The sequence below is a fragment of the Mustela putorius genome, unplaced genomic scaffold (genome assembly GCF_011764305.1).
Source record: "Mustela putorius furo isolate JIRA1106 unplaced genomic scaffold, ASM1176430v1.1 tig00000224_pilon_pilon_pilon, whole genome shotgun sequence".
NCBI lineage: Eukaryota > Metazoa > Chordata > Mammalia > Carnivora > Mustelidae > Mustela > Mustela putorius.
In genome coordinates, this window is record NW_025421321.1 from 14,856,376 (window position 1) to 14,884,012 (window position 27,637).

Genomic DNA, 27,637 nt, shown 5'->3' on the forward strand with positions numbered 1-27,637 from the left:
GCTGAGCAAAAGAGGGACAAACAGCTACTGGACCACGAGGGGAGAATTCGAGAGATAAGTGACACCATAAGACGAAACAACATTAGAATAATTGGGATTCCAGAAGAAGAAGAAAGTGAGAGGGGAGCAGAAGGTATACTGGAGAGAATTATTGGGGAGAATTTCCCCAATATGGCAAAGGGAACGAGCATCAAAATTCAGGAGGTTCAGAGAATGCCCCTCAAAATCAATAAGAATAGGCCCACACCCCGTCACCTAATAATAAAATTTACAAGTCTCAATGACAAAGAGAAAATCCTGAAAGCAGCCCGGGAAAAGAAGTCTGTAACATACAATGGTAAAAATATTAGATTGGCAGCTGACTTATCCACAGAGACCTGGCAGGCCAGAAAGAGCTGGCATGATATTTTCAGAGCACTAAACGAGAAAAAACATGCAGCCAAGAATACTATATCCAGCTAGGCTATCATTGAAAATAGAAGGAGAGATTAAAAGCTTCCAGGACAAACAACAACTGAAAGAATTTGCAAATACCAAACCAGCTCTACAGGAAATCTTGAAAGGGGTCCTCTAAGCAAAGAGAGAGCCTACAAGTGGTAGATCATAAAGGAACAGAGACCATATACAGTAACAGTCACCTTACAGGCAATACAATGGCACTAAATTCATATCTCTCAATAGTTACCCTGAATGTGAATGGGCTAAATGCCCCTGTCAAAAGACACAGGGTATCAGAATGGATAAAAAAACAAAACCCATCTATATGTTGCCTCCAAGAAACACATTTTAAGCCCGAAGACACCTCCAGATTTAAAGTGAGGGGGTGGAAAAGAATTTACCATGCTAATGGACATCAGAAGAAAGCAGGAGTGGCAATCCTTATATCAGATCAATTAGATTTTAAGCCAAAGACTATAATAAGAGATGAGGAAGGACACTATATCATACTCAAAGGGTCTGTCCAACAAGAAGATTTAACAATTTTAAATATCTATGCCCCCAATGTGGGAGCAGCCAACTATATAAACCAATTAATAACAAAATCAAAGAAACACATCAACAATAATACAATGATAGTAGGGGACTTTAACACTCCCCTCACTGAAATGGACAGGTCATCCAGGCAAAAGATCAGCAAGGATATAAAGGCCTTAAATGACACACTGGACCAGATGGACATCACAGATATATTCAGAATATTTCATCCCAAAGCAACAGAATACACATTCTTCTCTAGTGCACATGGAACATTCTCCAGAATAGATCACATCCTCGGTCCTAAATCAGGACTCAACCGGTATCAAAAGATTGGGATCATTCCCTGCATATTTTCAGACCACAATGCTCTAAAGCTAGAACTCAACCACAAAAGGAAGTTTGGAAAGAACCCAAATACATGGAGACTAAACAGTATCCTTCTAAAGAATGAATGGGTCAACCGGGAAATTAAAGAAGAATTGAAAAAAATCATGGAAACAAATGATAATGAAAACACAACGGTTCAAAATCTGTGGGACACAACAAAGGCAGTCCTGAGAGGAAAATATATAGCGGTACAAGCCTTTCTCAAGAAACAAGAAAGGTCTCAGGTACACAACCTAACCCTACACCTAAAGGAGCTGGAGAAAGAACAAGAAAGAAACCCTAAGCCCAGCAGGAGAAGAGAAATCATAAAGATCAGAGCAGAAATCAATGAAATAGAAACCAAAAAAACAATAGAACAAATCAACGAAACTAGGAGCTGGTTCTTTGAAAGAATTAATAAAATTGATAAACCCCTGGCCCGACTTATCAAAAAGAAAAGAGAAAGGACCCAAATAAATAAAATCATGAATGAAAGAGGAGAGATCACAACTAACACCAAAGAAATACAAACTATTATAAGAACATACTATGAGCAACTCTACGGCAATAAATTTGACAATCTGGAAGAAATGGATGCATTCCTAGAAACATATAAACTACCACAACTGAACCAGGAAGAAATAGAAAGCCTGAACAGACCCATAACCAGTAAGGAGATTGAAACAGTCATTAAAAATCTCCAAACAAACAAAAGCCCAGGGCCAGACGGCTTCCCGGGGGAATTCTACCAAACATTTAAAGAAGAACTAATTCCTATTCTCCTGAAACTGTTCCAAAAAATAGAAATGGAAGGAAAACTTCCAAACTCATTTTATGAGGCCAGCATCACCTTGATCCCAAAACCAGACAAGGATCCCACCAAAAAAGAGAGCTATAGACCGATATCCTTGATGAACACAGATGCGAAAATACTCAACAAAATACTAGCCAATAGGATTCAACAGTACATTAAAAAGATTATTCACCACGACCAAGTGGGATTTATTCCAGGGCTGCAAGGTTGGTTCAACATCCGCAAATCAGTCAATGTGATACAACACATCAATAAAAGTAAGAACAAGAACCATATGATACTCTCAATAGATGCTGAAAAAGCATTTGACAAAGTACAACATCCCTTCCTGATCAAAACTCTTCAAAGTGTAGGGATAGAGGGCACATACCTCAATATCATCAAAGCCATCTATGAAAAAACCCACCGCAAATATCATTCTCAATGGAGAAAAACTGAAAGCTTTTCCGCTAAGGTCAGGAACACGGCAGGGATGTCCATTATCACCACTGCTATTCAACATCGTACTAGAGGTCCTAGCCTCAGCAATCAGACAACAAAAGGAAATTAAAGGCATCCAAATCGGCAAAGAAGAAGTCAAATTATCACTCTTCGCAGATGATATGATACTATATGTGGAAAACCCAAAAGACTGCACTCCAAAACTGCTAGAACTTATACAGGAATTCAGTAAAGTGTCAGGATATAAAATCAATGCACAGAAATCAGTTGCATTTCTCTACACCAACAGCAAGACAGAAGAAAGAGATATTAAGGAGTCAATCCCATTTACAATTGCATCCAAAACCATAAGATACCTAGGAATAAACCTAACCAAAGAGACACAGAATCTATACTCAGAAAACTATAAAGTACTCATGAAAGAAATTGAGGAAGACACAAAGAAATGGAAAAATGTTCCATGCTCCTGGATTGGAAGAATAAATATTGTGAAAATGTCTATGCTACCTAAAGCAATCTACACATTTAATGCAATTCCTATCAAAGTACCGTCCATCTTTTTCAAAGAAATGGAACAAATAATTCTAAAATTTATATGGAACCAGAAAAGACCTCGAATAGCCAAAGGGATATTGAAAAAGAAAGCCAACGTTGGTGGCATCACAATTCCGGACTTCAGGCTCTATTACAAAGCTGTCATCATCAAGACAGCATGGTACTGGCACAAAAACAGACACATAGATCAATGGAACAGAATAGAGAGCCCAGAAATAGACCCTCAAATCTATGGTCAACTAATCTTCGACAAAGCAGGAAAGAATGTCCAATGGAAAAAAGACAGCCTTTTCAATAAATGGTGCTGGGAAAATTGGACAGCCACATGCAGAAAAATGAAATTGGACCATTTCCTTACACCACACACAAAAATAGACTCAAAATGGATGAAGGACCTCAATGTACGAAAGGAATCCATCAAAATCCTTGAGGAGAACACGGGCAGCAACCTCTTCGACCTCTGCCGCAGCAACATCTTCCTAGGAACAACGCAAAAGGCAAGGGAAGCAAGGGCAAAAATGAACTATTGGGATTTCATCAAGATCAAAAGCTTTTGCACAGCAAAGGAAACAGTTAACAAAATCAAAAGACAACTGACAGAATGGGAGAAGATATTTGCAAACGACATATCAGATAAAGGACTAGTGTCCAGAATCTATAAAGAACTTAGCAAACTCAACACCCAAAGAACAAATAATCCAATCAAGAAATGGGCAGAAGACATGAACAGACATTTCTGCAAAGAAGACATCCAGATGGCCAACAGACACATGAAAAAGTGCTCCATATCACTCGGCATCAGGGAAATACAAATCAAAACCACAATGAGATATCACCTCACACCAGTCAGAATGGCTAAAATCAACAAGTCAGGAAATGACAGATGCTGGCGAGGATGCGGAGAAAGGGGAACCCTCCTACACTGTTGGTGGGAATGCAAGCTGGTGCAGCCACTCTGGAAAACAGCATGGAGGTTCCTCAAAATGTTGAAAATAGAACTGCCCTATGACCCAGCAATTGCACTATTGGGTATTTACCCTAAAGATACAAATGTAGTGATCCAAAGGGACACTTGCACCCGAATGTTTATAGCAGCAATGTCCACAATAGCCAAACTATGGAAAGAACCTAGATGTCCATCAACAGATGAATGGATCAAGAAGATGTGGTATATATACACAATGGAATACTATGCAGCCATCAAAAGAAATGAAATCTTGCCATTTGCAACAACATGGATGGAACTAGAGCGTATCATGCTTAGCGAAATAAGTCAAGCAGAGAAAGACAACTATCATATGATCTCCCTGATATGAGGAAGTGGTGATGCAACATGGAGGCTTAAGTGGGTAGAAGAATAAATGAAACAAGATGGGATTGGGAGGGAGACAAACCATAAGTGACTCTTAATCTCACAACAAACTGAGGGTTGCTGGGGGGAGGGGGTTTGGGAGAAGGGGGTGGGATTATGGACATTGGGGAGGGTATGTGATTTGGTGAGTGCTGTGAAGTGTGTAAACCTGGTGATTCACAGACCTGTACCCCTGGGGATAAAAATATATGTTTATAAAAAATAAAAAATTTAAAAAAAAAAAAAAAAAAAAAAAAAAAAAAAAGAAGTAAAGTAAAACCTGAAAATGGGTGTTAGTTAAAAACCAGCATGCACGCGTCGCACACAGCAATCTCATTTACCCAAGAGGGAAAGCGGTGCAGGGGTGGGGTGGGCGGTTTGCCACACGCCAGCTTCTTGGCCGAGTCACTGGGTTCCTGGTCGTCGGAGCACGGGGATTCCAGGGAGTCATGGGAAAATAATCCATCATCACAACTGGTGTCCATATTCTCTAAAATTTCTGTACTGTCATCATCAACCAGATCAAGGTCTGTTTCCTGAGGTCTGAGCGGTCGGATCATGCTTATGGCATTCCTGTTGGTACCAAACATCCTGTCGGAACTTAACTGTGGTTGGCTTAAGTGCCTTTTGGCTAGGGCCACACTTATGCTGAACACGTTAGGAATCCGTAACTTTGGGGGCGGCAGGTTTGATGAAGGCACTAATTGCATACATTTTCCAGGCAGTGGGTTAGGATGCTTGGGCGTCAAAGCTGGGGTCAAAATAGGGCTGGGGGTGTTGGCCTCACTTGATGACGATGAATAATCCAGTCTCTGAGACTGAAATTTTTTATTCAGTTCATCTGACGAACTGTCCTGCTCCTTTTTACTTGATTCAGAATTTCCCTTTACAAGAGGACAGTTCTGAGCTTTCCACTGGGCCTCCTGTTGCCAAGAATACAGCTTCTTGTGTTCTGGTCTCTTTATGCCAAAAGTCTCTTCTTCAAATATAGAACTGCTGTCATCAGATGCTGTCAGGTATGCCTCGCTGCACATTCTGCTACAGTGGACCCCTTCCTCCGATGTGTGACTGGAAAGGGTGGACGTGTATCTGCACTTGGACCTTCCTTTGCTCCCGTCTTCCTCATCAGAACTCCAGTCGCTCCCTGGGGCTCCAGAATTCTGGGATGTGCCACCATCTGTTGCAAAGCTCGTTCTTGTTTTCCGATTCTGTTCCGGGACACAGGGGGTTTGAGGCAACGTTCTCTGACCCCGGTTGTTTTCTTGAATTTGCTTCTCGCCTGACTTTTCTGGAATTTCCATTTCTAGAAAAATATATATCATATCAGCATGTTGTCTTTGATAATGTAATCTTTCTGTACAGTTAGCTTTATGAAACTACATTGTAAAAACTGGAATTTTCATATGACTAAAGCTAATTTACATGATCCTTTTTTAGTTGTCTTGTTTAAACCCCACTTTGAAAACTGTAAGCTTTAAGGTAAAATATGAGCCCTAACACTTCAATAGAAAAGTATTGAAATTAAACTGCTTTTTACAAAGAAACACATTGGGGAAAAAGGATACTGACAACGGTTTAAAATGAAAGAAGCAAAATGTGAAACAGGGCAACTCTGACTATCAAAGAAAGCAGCCACCAAAGGATACCACTAATTCTATTTTAAAGCAAAGCAAAGGACGACACTCTTTCAACTAAATTTTAAAATTATCATAAGAAAATTTAAACATAATAAATATAAAGTTATAGTTTAAAAAAAAAAAACACAAACTTTGTTCCCAAGCTTCAATACATGGAATATGCAAAGCCATGAAGAAACATAAACACAGAAAAGCCTTCCTGGCTCTACTTTGGGTTTATTCATAACTCCAAATGTGTTTTTATAACAAGAATAATGCTGTTTAACAATGTCTTTCGACGTGGCTTATTTTTGTTTTGAATATAATTAACAGAAGGAACCACTGGCTTCATAAACACCAAACTAAACATTTGTACAATTTATAAAGAGCACAAGAGAAACTTTTAAAACATAGACATGACTTTCATAACAAGGAACTAGAGGCTGAACAAATAAACTTGATGATTTTTTTAAAAGATTTTATTTATTTATTTGACAGAGATCATAAGTAGGCAGAGAGGCAGGCAGAGAGAGAGTGCGGGGGGAGCAGGCTCCCTGCTGAGCAGAGAGCCCAATGCAGGGCTTGATCCCAGGACCCTGGGATCATGACCTGTGGCCAAGGCAGAGGCTCAACCCACTGAGCCACCCAGGCACCCCAAACTTGATGATTTGATATAAAGCAAATTGTTAAATTTGCAAGTGGGCAAGAGCTTCAGGCCAGCCAACCTCAGGTATACCAAGCAATACTCAACTGACTATTTGAAAGTGGAAGGAAAATTAACATGACTGCTCAGAAAAGAAAAATAAATTGCAGGCAACAGCATAAAAGCAAGTAGCAAAGGACAATTCTGCTTGGAAAAACATTATGTTGTTGTCAGGATTTCATGACCAAGTACAGAGCCGGCTTTTAGGGCTATATTTTTTCTCCTTTGGAGGAAGGAAGCGGGAACTGAAAACACAGACGATGCACATTCAAGGCTTTCTAAAATATTTGGGCAAAGTCACACTACAGGTGGCAAAGCCAGCAGCGGCACAACAGAGCAAAATTTTAAAGGGGCTTTACAAATAAAAGAAGGGTAGAAACCTGCACACAGGTCCAGGACTTAAACATCTATGCAAATATTTTCCTCTTTGAAGCAAAACGGAAAAGGCAAAAATCAAAGCAAATATTTTTCTCTTTGAAGCAAAATGGGTAAGGGAAAATCAAAGCACTTACTAAATTGTCCCCTGATGTTCTTTTTCTTTATAAGTTTGCTATGCCATATTTAACTTCATATTTAATATCAGGTAATTTTTAAATATTTTAAGTAAATAATAGAAAGTTCATAGTTCTAATGTGAAACTCAGTTAAAACAAGTACCTTGTAGGTACAACAGTGAGCTTTTTAATTTTAAATATCACTGCTACCTACAGCAGGAGAAAGCATCAAGAGGGGAAAATCAGTCTCTTCTATGCATCTTTGTCAAAGACTCCAAAAAAAACCCCACACAAGATAACTAGGTATACAAATTAAAGGCTGGATTGCTCTTTAAAAATATTTTCATACAACATCAACTTGTCAAGAAAAAAAAAAAACACAAGGAAATTTAAGTTATATTTGGATGAATCCTAGCAAATTATTTTTCCTTTTTTAAAAAAAAAGTCAAAGTAAATTTCTCTAGTCCATAAATACCTTCTACGTCTTTTCCCTCTGTGAACTCGGGCTCTTTAAATGATATCTTGCTCATTTCCTCAGATTTTACTACTTGAGGAGGACTCCTTGCTCGGGATAAAAAGCACCCAAAGGTCAAACTGCTTAGGCGCTGGCCTTCTGAAAGCTTTGGTGTAGAGAGAGTAGATGACTTCTTCCCTTGAACTTCTGCAAGATCATTAATCAAAATCAAGATCTGAATTTTTTATGACAGTTTATTAAACACAGAACCAAAGCATTTAAAAGTCTGGACAAATCACTCCTTATACCAGAAAAAAGCCTAGTCTAGTAACATAGACCCCTCAATGTCTAGTATCACATGCTAATGTTTAAATCTATTTTTACATTTTGAATGTTCTAAACGTTTTTTAACTGTAGGGAGAAACTCTAATCCCTTTAAAAGTAGTTCTTAAACAGAAACAAAACCACAAACAAAAAAACAGACTGTAGACAAGGAGAGGGTTATAGCATCTTGCAAAATCATGGTACTGGTAAATAGCAGTCAAAAACTGGTAAAATTTGATTGGGCAGTAATGCTACTAATGGTGAGGGAAGAGGGACTGAGGTCGTCGTTGCCAGGACAACCAAAGAAATTCAGATCATCAGTTGGGGCAAATATCACATGGCCATTGTACTAACTTTTGCTATCTTAGTTTCCAGTTCGCTTTTCCCAAAAGAGCAGATGTAGGGGCTTGATCTATGATGACCACAATATGGAGGGTCCTCATCACTTCTTTAGAGGAAAAAAGGGGGGAGGGGACAGTTTCTAGATAGAGAATTTAGATAGCTCGAGGAGTAATTAATCACGAGTTAATCCATCTTCTAGAAGTTATAACCTCCCTGCTTGCAAGATTAAAAGCATGGAGAGGGGCGCCCGGGTGGTGCAGTCGGTAAGTGTCCAACTCTTATTGTGGCTCAGTCATGATCTGAGTCCTGGGATTGAGCCCCACATCAGGCAGACTTAAGGAATCTGCTTAAGGGGCACCTGGGTGGCTCAGTGGGTTAAGCCTCTGTCTTCAGCTCAGGTCATGATCTCAGGGTCCTGGGATCAAGCCCCACATCGGGCTCTCTGCTCAGCAGGGAGTCTGCTTCTCTTTCTCTCTCTCTCTGCCTGCCTCTCTGCGCACTTGTGATCTCTCTGTGTCGCATAAATAAATAAACCCTTAAAAAAAAGCAATCTTCTTAAGATTCTTGCCTCCCTCTTCTTTCGCCTGCCCCCACTCTCTTTCTCTTCCTAAAATAAATAAATAAAATCTTTAAAAGCATAGAGATCCTAGTGACAGTAAGAAAAGATTCCCCCCAAAATTAAATTTTTAATTAACTCTGGAAGAACACCAAAGGGGTAAATTAAATAGCAGCTGAGAACTGACTGGAGCATAAGAAAAATATCTTTTTAAAAAAATTGAAAAAAAGAAAAATATCTTTTATAGTGTATTCCTTTAGGTATATCTTTTATTATTTTCATGTTGAATATGTCTCACAGAACCAATCCACAGTATTTTAATAACCACAGACATGCACATACATTTTTAAGGTACTATATTATATCTACTTAATTGTATCTATTCTTCTCCAGTCTAAGTCGAGGCTCCTAGGATTCACACCCCTTCGTCTACAAGACCCAACAGACTGCCAATGAAGACTAGAATTGCAAGCTAAGAATATCAGATAAAATAACAGCCTTTTCAGAGCTAGGCTTAGTACATTCAATCCATGTCAATGGTTTTATAGGTGAACATGGAATTCTAGATCAACCACATGGACACCAACTTCCCATCATATCGTTGGAGGAAGTGTGTGATATAAGAACTATGCTGGTCTTCATCCATGGTTCTGGGCTTCTAAAACCTTTGGAATTTCCCAAGTGGTAAGAGCAATAAAAGTTATCTTTTGTATTCATAACAAACCCTTTCAACCACATCTGAGCTTATGTTGATGAGGTGATTTTTGGAAAGCCACTAGACAGCCCCAGGATGGGAGCTGGTTGCCAGGGGAACCAACTATGTGATTAGAAGACTGGAACTTTCGGCCTCAACCTCTATGACTCCCTACCTCTGACCTCAGGGGAGGGGAGGGTTGAAAACTGACTTAACCACCAATGGCCAATGATTTTAGTCAGTCAAGCCTACATAATGAAGTCTCCATAAAAACCCAAAAGAATGGACTTCCAGGTTGGTGAATGCGTGGAGGTACTGGGAGGGTGGTGTGCTTGAAGAGAACATGGAAGCTCTGTGCCCCTTCTCCATACCTCACACCCTCTGCATCTCATTCATCGTGGCTGTTCCTGAGTTTTGTTTTTTGTAATAAACCAGCAATCTAGTAAGTAAACTGTTTGCCTGAGTTCTGTGAGCGGCTGTAGCAAAATATCAAACCTGGGGAGGGTCATGGGAACCTTTGATTTATAGCCAGTGGGCCAGAAGCAGGGTTGAGAACTGATATTTACAATTGTGTTCGAAGTGATGTATGAAGTGGTGTGGGGGGGTAGTTTTGTGGGATCAAACCTGTAACCTGTGGGATCTGATGCTAACTTTAAGTAGATAATGTCAGAATTGGGTTTGAAGGACAGCGAGTCGGTATCCTCTGGGAATTGGAGAATTGCTTTGTGTGGAAAAACTCATACACAGGGGCACCTGGGTGGCTCAGTGGGTTAAGCCTCTGCCTTCAGCTCAGGTCATGATCTCAGGGTCCTGGGATTGAGCCCCACTTTGGGAATCTCTGCTCAGCAGGGAGCCTCTCCCCACCCCCGCCTGCCTCTCTGCCTATTTGTGATTTCTGTCTGTCGAATAAATTAAACAAAAAAACAGAAAAACAACTCACACATGTCCGGTGTCAGAGGTATTGAGAGAAAAGGAAAACAGGAGCTTTTTCTTTAACAAAACGACCGCAATAAGTATGAACATGCAGTAGACAAAATGGTTTCACACGTTTTATAAAATCAACAAATACCCATGAAACCAGGAAGGCACTAGTACCATTACCATTTTACTGATGTAAAAGAAAAAAAAATCCAGCAATATAACAGTTATTAAATCATGGGCATTAAGGTTGACTTCAAAGTCCATGCTTTTGCTACTGTGCCAGCATTTTCCCAATGCATTCTGTGAACTCCATTTGTGGAAATGTCACAATGGATATAAGAAGAGGTATGGGTAAAGCTGAGTCTGCAGAACTCTGGGCCCATCAACCAACACTGCTTTCACCTGTTTTATCTCTTGAGATTCTACAGAAAAAAAAAATACTGTTTGGGGTTTTTTGTTTTTGTTTTTTGGGTTTTTTTGGTACTGTTTTAAAAGGAGTTCTGTTGCTAAATAAGGTTGAAAACCACTGTGGTAGGCCAGGATCTAATAACCCTGCGGATTCACCTTGTCCTCAGCTCAATGTGTACTTGACTGGTGCTCATCATAGCAATTATAATAAGTAAATATCTATCTCTAACTCTACCACCCATCTTTAGGCTTTCATGCTAAAAGAAAGTAACCCTAAGCATGGAAAATGCAAAGAGTTTATTATTCATATTATAAAATTCTGATGAAAATATTCAGGCTGTAAGAATTTCACTCACTATTGATCACCACAACACAAGTGAAAATAGAAAATAACTGATTTTTTTAAAGCAAACATACCTGAAATTAAACATTCAAATTAGTATTAACCCCCTTTGGGTTATTTACAAAATTGTCTAGCTGTGCTAATATAGACATGTGGCTCTTTAAATTAAAATCTATTCAAATTAATAAAATGTAAAAATTCAGCTCCTTGGTTGTGCTAGGCATATTTCAAATGTTCAACACTAAAATTCTGTATAGCCTAATAAACACAACTAAGCTATCTTAGTCAAAATACTCATACCTTGTAGTTTTGACTGTAATGTTCTTATCTCTTCAGTTTGGTTTTGGTTGATCAAACGAAGATTCTGATTTTCTAATTCCAGCTGAAAGGACATAATGGTATCCTTTTATACAGGAATAATACTTCTAAAATGTACTAGCAAATCATAATATTTTAAAATGTTAATACCTAATTACATGTAAGCAAAATACAAAAGAAATGATGACCAAATAGCAGATGAATTTATCAGCATAATTATCAACCTAGGTAATTAGGGCTCTGATATTTATTTTTTCCAGAACTGAGAGTTCAAATATTTTAACCCCAGGGCATTTTCATGCCTTTCCCACTGTAAAATTGTTTTAAATCAAACTATTTCAGCATTTAATCTGCCATATAAACCAATGTGTACTTCTCAAGATACTGAACACATTAATTTTGTGATATATACATATGTTCTATAATTATTTGAAATTAGCTAATTAGAACTAAAATCAACTACCTAGAATGAGGCTACTTACACTGTTTACTAGGAGTCTATCAATATTTTTAATTTCAGAAATACATTGGACATAAGAATGAAAGCTGCCTATCTCACATTTACCAAAAGACAGCGGCACCACCAACTGATCAGAATTTTGTTTCATTCCAAATGATCAGATACTCTGATGATTTATCTATTCAAATTAAGTAAAAGATAAAGAAAAGGCAAAATATAGGAATAAATACCTCATTTAATTTAAGTGTTACCCATTCTTTGATCTTAGCTGCTTTCTCTTCTATTATTTTAGCTTCTTGTATCCTTATTTGTTTCTGAAATAACATTAGCAGTGCATTTAGTTCAAACATAGGCTCACTGGTCTGGAAACATTACATCATAAATATAAAGGACCAATCCACTTAAAACTCATTTCCAAGTTAATACACCTACCTTCAAATCATCAAATAGAGTAAAAAAAATGAGAACCATCGTCCAACAGACATAATAATAAACCATAAAGCATATGAAAATATTACTAGTTTGAATAACTGTTAAATTCTCTTTCTCAGAAAGATCTTATACTGAAATCCAAGCACTGAATTTATCAACAAAATAAATGATTTCTGGAAATGATCTAGGGTTTATAACTGTAGGAGAGGGGTCAACCAGGTTAGGGAGAAGAGAATCAGAATCTCTTCTGGAACATGGTTTGTTTTCCCCTCAAATACAAGTTTTTATTTCTCATATATTTTATTTTATTTTATTTTTACATGCAAGTTTTTTAAAATTCAGCAAAAATGAAATAAAAAACTGTAGCTCACATTTACCAACCTTGAAACCTGGTTATGTTCACAAAACTAGGAGAATGTGACTGTCATATAAATCGCTGGGGGTGGTGAAAAGTTGGAAACCACTGACCTAAAGAAATACGAATTCCCAGAGTAATGGAAAAAAATATTCTGAAGATAAAAAACAATTTAGCAGATTTATTAATTTCATAGTGGTCATCCTTAAGTGATGCTAAATGATGATTTTTTAAAAATTTATTTATTGGAGAGACAGAGATCACAAGTAGGCAGAGAGAGAGGAGGAAGCAGGCTTCCCGCCGAGCAGAGAGCCCGATGCAGGGCTCGACCCCAGGACCTCTGGGATCATGACCCTAGCTGAAGGCAGAGGCCCCAACCCACTGAGCCACCCAGGCGCCCCATGTGATGCTAAATGATGATTTAAGCAAATGACCTTAATGCAATTTTTCCCCTAAATAAATAAATAAATATTCCTAAGAAAATTTTAAAATAAACTAAAAACTAAGTGGTTTAAAGACAGTGTATACATTTTTAACAGAAGGGTTCACATCAAACGTACTTTTAAAACACAATGTTCCATAAGTATTTCCAACACCCTAAAAATCTAAAGCAAAGATCTATCTCAAAAATTTTACAGAGAGAAATGCCTGCTGACAACCAAATGTTTTGAAGCTGAAAACTACATCATACTCTGAAAAGTCTGAAAGTTAAGGAGCACGGTTGCATCCAAAAAGTGTTAGATATGGCTTTGGAATCACCCAGACTTAAAGAGAATACCATTTTATTTGTACCTTTCACCAGTAAATGTGCTTAGACTCCAGGAACTGACCAAATAGTGAGATTTCTGACCCAAATTTAGAAGTGTGGGCCCCCTCTTTAATCTTTGTGATTATGCATAAATAAATGCATGTATTTAGACTGTGATGATCCAGTTCTTCCTAACCTGTTCTTCAAGCTGCAGTTCCAGGTTTTGAATGATGTCATCTTTTTCTTGTATTAGGGTCTCCAGATCTTGACACTTTTTATACAGCCTTGTTTCTGATTCACTGGTTTGAATATTAGCTGCTTTTAATTTCTCTTCCATAACTTGTACCTGAATTCAGAGGTTAGAAAATTAATATTATGCATGTAATTAATTTATCACAGTATTAAACTTAGCATTTTACTTTAATGTTAAATACATTCCTCAAAGGTATCATCATAAAAACAAAATATTGTATAGCATGTTGTGTTTTTTTAAAATATTTTATTTATTTATTTGACAGACAGAGAACACAAGTAGACAGAAGCAGGCAGATAGAGAGGAAGGGAAGCAGGCCCCCTGCTGAGCAGAGAGCCCGATGTGGGACTCGATCCCAGGACCCTGAGATCATGACCTGAGCTGAAGGCAGAGTCTTAACCCACTGAGCTACCCAGGCGCCCTTTTTTTTTTTTTAAAGATTTTATGTATAGCATGTTTTAATAATTTAACACTTATAAAGTCAGAAGACTAATGTATTTAACAATTATAAGGTCTGGAGACTATTTTGCCAAGTGGTGTTTACCTTTGAGGTACATAAGGGCACAGAAGAGATTGTCAGAATTTTGCTATAATGTAATGCACATATTTACTAGAACAATGATAATATGTGAAATATTCCATGTTAGTATAGAATCAGAAAGTTTGCAGCCCTCATTTTTTCATATTTTAAAGGAAGAAGGAATATAAAGTAAAGAAGTGAGTAGTGAGAAAAGATCAGATTGGATGACCAGGTGTAATAGCACATTTTGGGGAAAAAAAAAAATTGAACTTGGGTGAAAAACAAACACACACAATGGAAAGGAAAAGGAAAACAAAAAAGCTTTAAAGACCCAAATGATGGAATATAAAAAATAAAAAACTATGAGAATCAAGATGTAGGTAAGGGAGTATGTTCAGTGAGGGTTTATAGATTCATTCATTTAACAAACACAGTGAATAGTTGCCAAGTGCCAGGCCCTGGGAAGACATCAGTGAATAAAATGGACCCAAAATCTCTGTCCGCATAGAAATTACATTCTAGTGGGTAAGACAGATCACAAATATAAGATGTAAAAATCATACAGTATGCCATACAAGGAGGTAAAGGCAGTAGGAAAACGTAGAACAAGATAAAAAGATACTGGTGTGTGACCTGGGGTTGTGTGACGCTCTAATACCTAAGATACACTGGCTCTGCTTGAATCTTTTGCAAAACACATTTGGGCATATGAAGGAATGTGTGAGATGTTAATGACAGTAAGAAAGAAAGTACTGGGCACTGTATATTAAGACTTCTACTCCATATACTCCAAACAGGCAAGAATGTAGTTTTTGTAATGTTTTAGATTGTAGGGGGCAAAGAAGAAAAATATGCAAAAGCATTTGAGAAATTATTGAAAATTACAATGAAACATCTTAAACTGTTAAAAACACCTCTGAAAAATCATGATGAATCGACTTAGAGTTCAAAAATACTTGACAAATGAGGGTTTCTGGAAGGAGGGTGTTAAGGTTAGTTTGATTCTGTTTTTTTAACTGTGAATACAAGGTGTCATCTGTGGATTCACCAGAGAAATGTAAACTCAACTCCGATGCCAAAGTGTCCTACTTAAATACCACCCAGATGTCTGAAAACAATAAAAATAAAAGTAGATTTTAAAAGTTGGAGAAAAATCCTGCATTCCACTACCCAAGCGATAATTTTAAGTTATCTTAAGATTTATATTTTTTAACATAATATAGCAGGTTTTCTGCAGGAATGGCAGACCAAGAAGTCAAGGACAAAGGTCTACATCAGAAATGCTACCATGAAAAACAGTCAGAGGAGGACAGAAAGCTGAACAATAAATACCAAGGATCATTCTTAAGATGGTTCAGTCAGTTCTACACAGGACATTCTATAGTGTGGAAGCAGAGAAAGAAGGGCAGAGACCAAGTTCACAATGCTAGTTCTTCGGGGACAGAGTAATAGATGACAGGCCTGTAGGGGAGCAGAATGTGCCAGCCCCAAATACGCCACTTTGGCATATTGATTATTCTGAATTCAAGTTACCTAAGAAACAGCTGGTGTAAGAACACCCCGACCCTCTTTTGTCCCCCTGAAAACTAGAAATAAATCCTCCTCCTGTACCAGGAGGGAAGAAGACACCCTTATCATCAGAGACAGGGAATTTAGGGCTGAAAAGGCTGTGTAAACAAACCTTGTTATTTCTTCACTAATTTACTACCCTAAGCCCAAGCCCCTTTGTCTTGTCAACTCTTCACAAATGTACTGTTTTTTTGTCTAAATGGTATAAAATTTGCCTGCTATGGTCACTTCTTTGAGTCCCTTATTTTTATGGAGCTCCCGTGTGTATGAAATTAAACTTGTTTTTCTCCTATTAATCTAGTTTATGCCAATTTAATTATTAGACAAGCCAAAGAACTTAGAAGGGAAGAAATATTTCTGCCCTGTAAACCTAAAAAAAAAAAAAAACTGAATAAGAATATAAATAAATATTACCAGATCTACATCTATAATCTCCTTTTATTAAGTCAGAGCAAGCCACCCTACAAACACTGGACTACCACATAAAATTGTCCTATTATTGCTAGGAAAGGTCTACAGTTCTAGAAAACTATGATTTGGGAGTACTCCCTTTTTTTTTTTTTTTTAAGATTTTATGTATTTATTTGAGAGAGAGTAAGACAGAGAGCATGGGGGGAGGAAGGCAAAGGGAGAGAGAGACAGACTCTGTGCAGAGCAGGGAGCCTGACAGCGAGCTTGATCCTGACCAGAGCCAAAGGCAGACGCTCAACTGACTGACCCAGCCTGGAGCCCCTGATTTGGGAGTACTCTTATCCCCTGAAAAATGTGTTCCATTTAAAAGGTATTCTCCTTTTATGACTGGAAGCTACAGTCAGAGCTCCTTGGATGCATTTTTGCTATGTATGACTGTTTAATTTGACCATTACTTTTAGCTAAACAAAACCTTCCCGGGCAAAAAAAATACAGGCAAGAACAGCAAAATCTCTTAGGGAGAGAGCTCACAAAATATTTACAGGCAATCTACTTGCCAAGTGCTCCTGTTAGGACCAAGTTCCACAGGATCCACCAGCCTTCCTTTGTAATTCACACGAATAATATGTCTACAGAAAAGAAAAGGGCCTACAGAAACACCAAGGAGCCTTTTAAAATATCTCACTTCAAGTACACAGAAAACAGCCCAGTTCTTTCTCCAGGTCTTATATGGTCTGAACCATATAAGAATTTCAACTACTCAGAGACTGACCAATAACAAACACCTATGAATTCAAATTGCTCATGAAAGAAACTTGCAATTATATGGATCTTCTTTGGGGAAGAATGCTTTGCACTTTTAGGCTACCTTTTTCCTTTTCTTCTAGGAGAGCCTCTGGTTGCACCCATGTATCTCAGCCATTTCCCCAAAACCTTTATTGCTTCTGAGCTCCCTAAGCTATTTTGTAGTAAAGGATTAACTCAGCAGACTTGGGGGTGCTGGAACCCTGCACATTCCAGAAAAAGAACTGGCATTTGCCTAGCTCCTGGAAAAAAAATAACTTCTGTGCCCTTGTAATATCTTGCCTGATAAGACTCTATACACTTGAGAAATTGGGCCACACCCGATAGTTTATGCCAATAGTGTAATTTATGGTGAAAGCCTCTTCTTTTCCCCATTCACGGGTCCTGGACCACACTGTATCATTTTGACCTGTGCAAGGTTGGAAACTGAATAGCTAAGGTCAATCACACATGCACTCCATGCCTACAAGACTGACACTACCAGCCCCACCCCCTGCCAATAAAAATTCTGGACACCAAGGCTCAGATGAATTTCCCTAGTCAGCGATACTTTGTATGTTGTCACATATCGCTGATGGGAGAATTAAGTGCATCCCTGTGTAACTCCAGTGAGAGAGGACAACTGGAAGCTCACATCTGGTTTCTCCTGGACTCTGCTCTATGTGCATTTTTCCTTTGCTGATTTTAATCTGTAAGCTTTCACTGTAATAAAACATAACCGTGAGTATAACAGCTTTTCTGAGTTCTGTGAGTTCTTCTGGGGAATCATCAAACCTTGAGGTCAGTCTTGGGGACTGACACAACTCCCAATGCTGTTTCCAATTTTCCTGCCCATACTCTTCCCTTTTCTAACCCCATCCCTACCTACCCCACTACAGGTAATTAAGATGTGACTATATTTTCGGGGGGGGGGTGGTTTGAAAGTTTCTTTTTCCCTATATGTGTTGCAATGGCATGATAAAAATACCTGATCATTCCAAAATAGAAGGAAGAAAGGAATTATAAGGCTATTTTGAATTCCAGACCATTTACCAGTTACTTAAAATTTACTGCAAATTAAGTAATTATTCTTTCGCATCTTAAACACAATTATTTTGCAAATAGTGCTCCAGAATTTATGTAGTAAGACTGGAACAATTCTTACTGGAGAAGAAAAGGAGTAGCACTGGATAAAGTAGGTTTCCCTGTAATGAAGTAAATCATTACAAGGTCCTGGATAATAGCATGACTGAGTAGTTGTCACTTATTAAGAACCACAAGTGACTTGGAATCTAAGAACCAACTTCACAGGAGGCAGATTAGTCCACATATTAGAATGGTCAGAGAGAACTTTAAAATCTTACCAAGTCTGCACCCAACACAGGCAAGGGATTGAAAACAGAAGGACAGAATGAAAACACAAATTTCTATAGGGGAAATTATTGTACTCCCTTTTGGTTAGCATAAATCAAAGATTTTATTTATTTATTTGCCAGAGAGAGAGAGCAAGAGAGCATGCACACAACCAGGGGGAGTAGCCCGTAGAGGGAGAAGCAGGCTCCCGGCTGAGCAAGAAGCCTGATGCAGGACTTGATTCCAGGACCCTGGGACCATGACCTGAGCCAAAGGCAGCTGCTTAACTGACTAAGCCACCCAGGTGGCCCTGGTTAGCATAAATCAGTGTAATAGATTGTAATATACACCTAATCAGATAAAGAATGAATCCTGTTTATCAGTATCTCCCACATGTGCAATATGCAGTTTTTCTATCTCACAGGAATACTCATAAGTAATTCGGGATTAATGTGCACATACTGCTTTCCAAACTCTGAACCACTACAATAAAAATGTACTACAGCATAATGATCACCAAGATTTCTCTGGAAAAATGTACAATTTCTTCTCTACAGCCAACTTATTTAATGGTTGTACAGGTAAGATAATGCCACTCATTAAAAACAAGGGGAAAAATGAAAAAAGCTCAAGTACAAAGTTGAGTCAGTTTGCGCTGACTACTGCTTTTAATGGTGAAATGTTCCTTTTTGGTTAATATAAATACAGTTTAAATATTAGGATATGACTCAATGACAAAGGACAAGCTGAATTTTAGCAACATAAACAGCAGATAGGGCACAGTCCCATGGACACTGCTAAAGATAGCAAAGGATGTGGTTACTCTATGTTAATAACATTTACTTAGTCATGTGAAGGCCACAAGAAGGTAATATAATTGGTACATCAGAATTCATTTGCTCTCTTTATATTTCCTATAAACTTTCAGAATCAGGGCACCTGGGTGGCTCAGTGGGTTAAAGCCTCTGCCTTCGGCTCAGATTGTAGTCCCAGGGTCCTGGGACTGAGCTCCGCTTTGGGCTCCCTGTTCAGAGGGGAGCCTGCTTCCCCCTCTCTCTACCTGCCTCTCTGCCTACTTGTGATCTCTGTCTATCAAATAAATAAATAAAATCTTTAAAAAATAAAAATAAAAAACCTTTCAGAATCATTATGTATGTAATACTGTGAATAATATGTAATATGTATATAATGTATAATATGTATGATGTATAATAATATGTAATAAAATGTACGATTACATAAGGAAAAAAATCCCTTGTGAAGCATAGCAAAACAGGACTAAACAAATTTAAAGTGTGACAAAACCAAATACTTTGGATTTGCTAAATTACATAGAAACTCAGGGAGATTTGCAATTATCACTCACTCTTTATGGGAGGAGGGGTTTGATTTAAGGCCATTTAGCCAATCATGATGACTTTTTGCTTTAAAATGTAGCACACAGGGTGCCTGGGCGACTCGGTTGTTAAGCATATGTCTTGGGCTCAGGTCATGATCCCAAGGTCCTGGGATCGAGCCCCCCACTGGGCTCCCTGCTCAGCAGGAAGTGTGCTTCTCTCTCTCCTACTTCCCTGCTTGCCTTCCCTCTTTCTGTTTCTCTCTGTCAAATAAGATAAATAAAATCTTTAAATAAATAAAATGTAGCACACAGAATTAAATAACTTTATACCCGATATCCTCAAAGAATAACCTCAAATAAGAAATTCTTCCTGCTAGCTTATCAAGATCAGTGGTTGGGTCCTAATAGCTACAAACAGCCATGGCTTGTTTCCCTTGAATTGGGAATGGCGATTCTTTTTTTGCTCTTAAGATCTAGTGAATCACAAAAGAAAACCCTGAAAATCACAAATAAGAAAGACATATTAATTTACTTTTCAGAGTTAACCATACGCTGCACATATAAATTCAGAATTTTAATTTAAAGCATGCCTGGGTGGCTCAGCCGGTTAAACGTGGGCCTTCAGCTCAGGTCATGACCCCAGAGTCCTGGGACTGAGTCCCATGTCTGGTTCCCTGCTCAGTAGGAAACCTGCCACTCCCCCAGCTCATGGGTTCTCTGCTTCTGTGTGTGTCTCTGACAAATAAATAAATAAATAATTTTTAAAAAAGGATTTTAATTTAACTTAAGAAAAGGCAAAACAAAACCATCCTTCATTTCTTTCTTTTTTCCTCTATACTAAGAGGTGTTAAAGGGAAAAAAGAAAGGGAAGGTAAAAATAGGGAAGAAGAGAGAGAGATAGATAACCACGGGGAAAGAGGTAAAGAGAGATGTCACCAAGGAAAGGCCAAAGTCAGAAAGGGAAAGATAAAGAGAGAGATAAGAAGGACAAACTGCTGAATGTGTGTTACTAGGTGTGGGACTAAACAGGGACATGCATACAGAGCCCACAATAGACAAAGACAAGGACAAGGACATTTAGTATACAATGGCGAAAAGGGACATAAACATGGGAGTCTTTCATAGAATATAAGTGACCTTTGATGAGTTTACTGTTAATTATTGGATTTTTAGAGCTACAAATAGAAATAAAACTATTTGGTATTATTAGCTAAAGAACATTAAAAAAAAAAAAATCAAGCACAGCGGGGTGCCTGGTTGGCTCAGTGGGTTAAAGCCTCTGCCTTCAGCTCAGGTCATGATCCCAGAGTCCTGGGATCGAGCCCTGTACCGGGCTCTCTGCTCAGCGGGGAGCCTGCTTCCCCCTCTCTCTGTCTCTGCCTGCCTCTCTGCCTGCTTGTTATCTTTCTCTCTCTCTCTCTCTCTGTCAAATAAATAAATAAATAAATAAATAAATAAATAATCTTTAAAAAAAAAAATCAAGCACAGCATAGATCTTTACAATTAATATTCAAACTTCTACCAATACCTAAATTTGAGGTTTTAAAGAATTGCTGGTGTGATGATACTATAGTTCCGATTTTTAAATCCTATTTTCAGATTAGTTGCTGAAATACTCATGGGTGAAATGATATGATGTCTAGAAGTTGTTTCAAAATAACCTGGTGTGGGGGTGGAGAATAAAGTGAATGAAGGTATTGATTAGCCTTGAGTAGACAATTGTTAAAGCTAGTGATGAGGGTTCATGATGTTATTTTCTCTACTCTTGCACTGGTTGAAATTTGGCATAATAAAATTTTAGGAATTTCTTTTAAGTATAATTAAGAAATTCAGAGATTACCTTAGATTGGGTTTGTTTGGAAATTTATCAATCCACTAAATCAATCTACTGAATCTGCTGTATAAAATCAAATCTTTTAGGTGAAAACAAGATTTAGTAGTACTCAAATTGAAGAGAAGAAACACTACAAATCTAGAGCAAGAATAAGAAATATTTATACATTTCTTAGAAAAAATTATAATTTTGAAAATCCTGACTTGCCTGAATCTGACAAAGATCTTTTCATAAAATGTGAAGCTATGGAATGAGGATCATTAGACAAACTTTAAGGCTCGTGGGCTCATCCAAAACACTCATTTTAAAGTTGACAAGGCCCAGATTGAGTTAAGTGACATATCAAAGCTTTGACTCTTCCCCCACATGCCTATTAATACTAAGTATACGTTTTTGTACATAGTTTTCCCGATATAACTCTAAGCATTTTTCTGTTTTAGTATGCCTTTTGTAATAATTATTTTTAATGGTTGCTTAATATTTCATGGAATAAATATAGTACACTTATTCATTCTCTTATAATATGGCATTCATATTATTTCCAAATCTTTATTTCTATGAAAGACACTGCTACTCTTCGCAGATGACACAATACTTTATGTGGAAAACCCAAAAGACTCAACCTCCAAATTACCAGAACTCATACAGCAATTCAGTAATGTGTCAGGATACAAAATCAATGCACAGAAATCTGTTGCTTTCTTATACACTAACAATGTAACTGTAGAAAGAGAAATTAGAGAATTGATTCCATTTACAATAGCATCGGTACCTTGAAATAAACCTAAACAAAGAGGTAAAAGATCTGTACTCTAAAAACTACAAAACACTCATGAAAGAAATTGAAGAAGACACAAAAAGATGGGAAAACATTCCATGCTCATGGATCGGATGAATAAACACTGTTAAAATGTCGATGCTTCCCAGGGCAATCTATACTTCCAACACCATCCGGGTCAAAATACCAACAGCATTTTTCGAAGTGCTGGAACAAACAATCATAAATGTGTATGGACTAGAAAATACCTCAAATCACCGAGGAAATGTTGGGGGGAAAAAACAATACACAAAAAGACAAAACCCAAAGCTGGGGGCATCATGTTGCCTGATTTCAAGGTATATTATTACAAGGCTGTGATCACCAAGACAGCATGGTACTGGCACAAAAACAGACACATAGACCAATGGAACAGAAGAGAGAGCCCAGATATGGACCCTCGACTCTACAGTCAAACAATCTTCAAGAAAGCAGAAAAAAGTATCCAATGGAAAAAAGACAGTCTCTTCAATAAAGGGTGCTGGGGAAATTGGACAGGTATATACAGAAGAATGAAACCCGACCATTCTCTTACACTATACACAAAGATAAACTCAAAATGGAAGAAAGACCTCAGTGTGAGATAGGAATCCACCAAAATCCTAGAGTAGAACATAGGCAGTAACTTCTTCGACATCAGCCACAGCAACTTTTTTCAAAAAATGTCTCCAAAGTCAAGAGAAACAAAAGCAAAAATGAATTTTGGGACTTCATCAAGATAAAAAAACTTCTGCACAGCAAAGGAAACAGCCAACAAAACAGGCAACCCACGGAATGGGAGAAGATATTTGCAAATGACTCTACAAAGGGTTGATATCCAAGAACTATAAAGAACTTCTCAAACTCAACTTCCAAAAAACAAATAATCAAGTCAGAAAATGGGCAGAAGACATGAACAGACACTTCAAAAGAAGACATACAATTGGCTAACAGTCATGAAAAAAATGTTAATCATCATTAGCTACTAGGAAAATTTAAATCAAACCCACAATGAGATACAATCTCACATCAGTTAGAATGGCAAAAATTGACAAGGCAAGAAACAACAAGTGTTGGAGAGATTGTGAAGAAAGGGGAACCCTCTTACACTGTTGGTGGAAATGCAAGTTGGTACAGCCACTTTGGAAAACGATGGGGAACTTCCTCAAAAAATTAGAAATAGAGCTACCCTATGACCCAGCAACTGCAGTACTGGGTATTTACCCCAGAGATACAGATGTAGTGAAAAGAAGGGCATATGCACCCCAATGTTCCTAGCAGCAATGTCCCCAATAGCTAAAATGTAGAAAGAGATGCCCTTCAACAGAAGAATAGATAAAGAAGATATGGTCCATATATATAATGGAATATTACTCAGCCATCAGAAAGGATGAATACCCAACTTTTGCATCAGCATGGATGGGACTGGAGGAGATTATGCTGAGTGAAATAAGTCAAACAGAGAAAGTCAATTATCATATGGCTTCCCTTATTGTTGGAACATAAGGAATAGCATGGAGGACATTAGGAGAAGGAAGGGAAAAATGAAGCGGGGGAATCCCAAGGGGGAGACGAATCATGAGAGACTATGGACTCTGAGAAACAAACTGAGGGTTTTAGAGGGCAGGGAGGGTGGGGGAATGGGTTAACCTGGTGATGGGTATTAAGGAGGGCATGTATTGTATGGAGCACTCAGTGTTACATGCAAACAATGAATCATGGAACACTACATAAAAAACTAATGATGTACTGTATGGTGACTAACATAACAATAATTTTAAAAAGACAATGTTATGAACATATTTGTATTTACAACATCATTATGGTTAGGATTTCCATAAAAATCATATCTGATTTTTTCAGAAGATAAACCTTCTAATGGAAGCATTTTCATATTATGGAAATCTGTTAAGGAGCAAAATAAAATTAGATTCTCCACTGTCCCTATGGATCCAGGTCAGAGAGCAGTCAGAGTGATAGGATGTAGAGAAGGGTTGAAGGCTATTTTGAGGATTGTTTGGGGCAAAACAAGGTTTATATTGGTAGAGAGAGAAAAAAATTTTTTAAAGATTTTATTTATTTATTTATTTGAGAGAAAGCACACATAAGTAGGATGATGGGTAGAGGGAGAGGGAGAAGCAGACTCCTGGCCAAGTGTGGAGCCCCTCCTGAGGCTCGATCCCAGGACCCCGAGATCATGACCTGAGCCGAAGTCAGACCCTTAATCGACTGAGCCACCCAGGCAGCTAAGAAAAGAAAATTTAACTAGAATTATACTCTACCTGTTGAAAAGCTTTTTCTGCTTGACGTTCAGCATCAATAACCTGTCTCTCAAGCTGCTGCATCTGTAAAGTGAGGAAAAACAGAGAAAATATAAAAGTTCATATTTCACTTAGGAAAATGACTTAAAAATCTTGCAATGCCATCAAATTCTTTAAGGATATTTAAAGTAGTTTAAAGAATATGAATTACATACAATCTGTTACATTAAAGGCTCTTTCAGTGCATATTTAAAAATTGATCAAATAACATACCAAAGGTTTCATACTTTTAGTACAATATAATACATACTACATGAGTACACATCCATAGAATTTTCTTCATTGAACTATAAACTACTGGCCAACACATATTAAGAACCATAATTTTTTAAAAAATATTTTATTTATTTCTTCGACAAGAGTTCACAAGTAGGCAGAGAGGCAGACAGACAAAGAGAGGAGGAAGCAGGCTCCCCGCCAAGGAGAAAGCCCGATGCGGGACTCGATCCCAGGACCCTGAGATCATGACCTGAGCCGAAGGCAGCGGCTTTAACCCTCTGAGCCACCCAGGGGCCCCAAGAACCATAATTTAAATCTAAGAAAAGAGTAAGACCTCAAATGTAATATTTGATTAATTGATCAGAAAGTCACAATGATATCACAAAGTGGTGTATTCTCATAAGCTCCATAGTTGGTATATTTAAATCAAAACTCTGGGTAGTTTTAATTCTTGTTATACATTGTAGTAGAGTACAGAAGAGATTCTTAACACATATGTGCACGTCCACAAACACGTTGGGCTCAAAGAATCAAAAAATATCTCGCTAAATTTTTTTTAAAGTTCTGTAGAGAATAAAAAGTTTGGAGATCTAAAGTAAAATACTAAAATGACGATTATAAGTAAAATAAAGAAAAGCTTAAAAAGGACCCGATGTAAATTAACAAAAGAGATGTGTACCAGGTACTGAATACACAATTGTGATGTAAACCCCAATTTTAAATTCCTTTTTCTGAGTGTTGAAATGTGTGCATGCGTGTGTGTTTTTTTTGTTTTTTGTTTTTTTTTTTTACCAGTGTGTGTGTGTGTCTGTGGGGTTTTTGGTTTTTTTTGTTTTGTTTTACCTGTGTGAGTGTGTGTGTGTGTGTGTGTGCGTGCGTGCGCATGTTGTTGTTTTTTTTTTACCAGTATGGTGCTTGGGAGCATTTACTCTGTTTTAATAACTATGTAGCCAATTACCATTCAACAGAGGTAACGATCATGATCACCATCACCTTCGTCCACCAAACAGAAAAGATTTATTAAACATTTCAGGAGTGCAGTGCATGGATATTAATAACAGTAGCCATGTTGACTGTATCAGCCTTGGAGAATCCAAATGAGCATTACTGGGTTGTGCTAAAAGAGACTCGGACCAAACACTGTGACAAAGAGCCCTACAGTACTAAAAATGATTGTTTAATAATTTTTAAAAATGACATGTGGTTACAGATGAGGACAACTTACAATTCTGTCTGTGAAAAGCAGGGCGACAACTACAACTGGTTCTTGCATGTCCCACTACATTTGCTGTCATTAACAAAAAAGTACCTGTTGCCTGTTAGGGCTTTATCACAACTTTTCCATCTGGGCCTCACTATAAATGGCGACCTTCCATACCTGATTGTGGAAGGAAAAATTGTTAAGTACAGAGTTTAAAAGACAGCCTTCTCGGCAAGTCTGAGAAGTGTGCAGATCGAAGTGTGATTTGGAAGTTATCTGAAGACATTCAGCTGGCACTCAGCCTCAAATAAGCTGGAGTTCTTGCAGAAAATGCAAAGGATTCTGAAGGAAGAGTTGTATTTAATACAAAACCATTTGCACATTTTATTCAAGGGACAATGTGTAATAATCCTCAGCAAGTAGAAGAAGGCTGCTCTTCGGGTATGGCTATTACTCTTAATGGACCAGCTCCCAGAAAGATGATAGTAATGATGCATGGTGTGCACTACTCAGGGCATTCATTATTTCAACAGTACACTGGTTTTCTTACCTCCAAATGGTTCAGAAAATGACTGAAGGCTGAGGGATAATAGAATTGTGCCATGTAAAAGCACTTGAAATGTGGATCCAGTTGAAGTGTGAATTGAGATATGTAAGTGTAAAATACACTCTTAACTCCATAACACATATATTATTTGAAAACCTTATATGAAAAGTATAAATTACTTCAGTAATGTTTTATATTGCCTCACATTGAAATATTCTCAATATGTTGCAATAAACATAAAATTATTTTTCATTTTATCAATTTGCTTAATAGAAATTTTTTAAATTTTTTATTTTTTATAAACATATAATATATTTTTATCCCCAGGGGTGCAGGTCTGTGAATCACCAGGTTTACACACTTCACAGCACTCACCATAGCACATACCCTCCCCAGTGTCCATAACCCCAAACCTATTCTCCCAACCACCCTCCTCCCAGCAACCGTCAGTTTGTTTTCTGAGATTAAAAGTCACTTATGGTTTGTCTCCCTCCCAATCCCATCTTGTTTCATTTATTCTTCTCCTACCCCCTTAACCCCCCATGTTGCATCTCCAGTTCCTCAAATCAGGGAGATCATATGATAGTTGTCTTTCTCCGCTTGACTTATTTTGCTAAGCAGGATACCCTCTAGTTCCATCCACGTTGTCGCAAATGGCAAGATTTTATTTCTTTTGATGGCTGCATAGTATTCTATTGTGTATATATGCCACATCTTCTTTATCCATTCGTCTGTTGATGGACATCTAGGTTCTTTCCATAGTTTGGCTATTGTAGACATTGCTGCAATAAACATTTGGGTGCACGTGCCCCTTTGGAT

The 27,637-nt window shown here is 37.8% G+C and overlaps 2 protein-coding genes across 3 annotated transcripts in view; one reads left to right on the forward strand and one right to left on the reverse strand.

Moving 5' to 3' along the window:
* The window catches only part of PLEKHH2 (pleckstrin homology, MyTH4 and FERM domain containing H2), a 126,028-nt gene that overhangs the window by 66,772 nt on the left and 31,619 nt on the right, over positions 1-27,637 (reverse strand). For both annotated transcript variants that reach the window (XM_045077745.1, XM_045077746.1), the window contains exons 3-8: positions 24,813-24,875; positions 13,869-14,018; positions 12,368-12,451; positions 11,660-11,741; positions 7,793-7,978; positions 4,847-5,808 (exon numbers count right to left, since the gene is read on the reverse strand). In XM_045077745.1, coding sequence (XP_044933680.1) covers positions 4,847-5,808; positions 7,793-7,978; positions 11,660-11,741; positions 12,368-12,451; positions 13,869-14,018; positions 24,813-24,875 — 1,527 coding nt within the window. The remainder of the gene's footprint in view (positions 1-4,846; positions 5,809-7,792; positions 7,979-11,659; positions 11,742-12,367; positions 12,452-13,868; positions 14,019-24,812; positions 24,876-27,637) is intronic.
* Positions 25,979-26,847, forward strand: C1GALT1C1L (C1GALT1 specific chaperone 1 like). Its single transcript, XM_013056344.2, is given in 5 exon segments — positions 25,979-26,016; positions 26,018-26,164; positions 26,166-26,479; positions 26,482-26,788; positions 26,790-26,847. Coding segments are annotated over 5 exon segments (864 nt in total).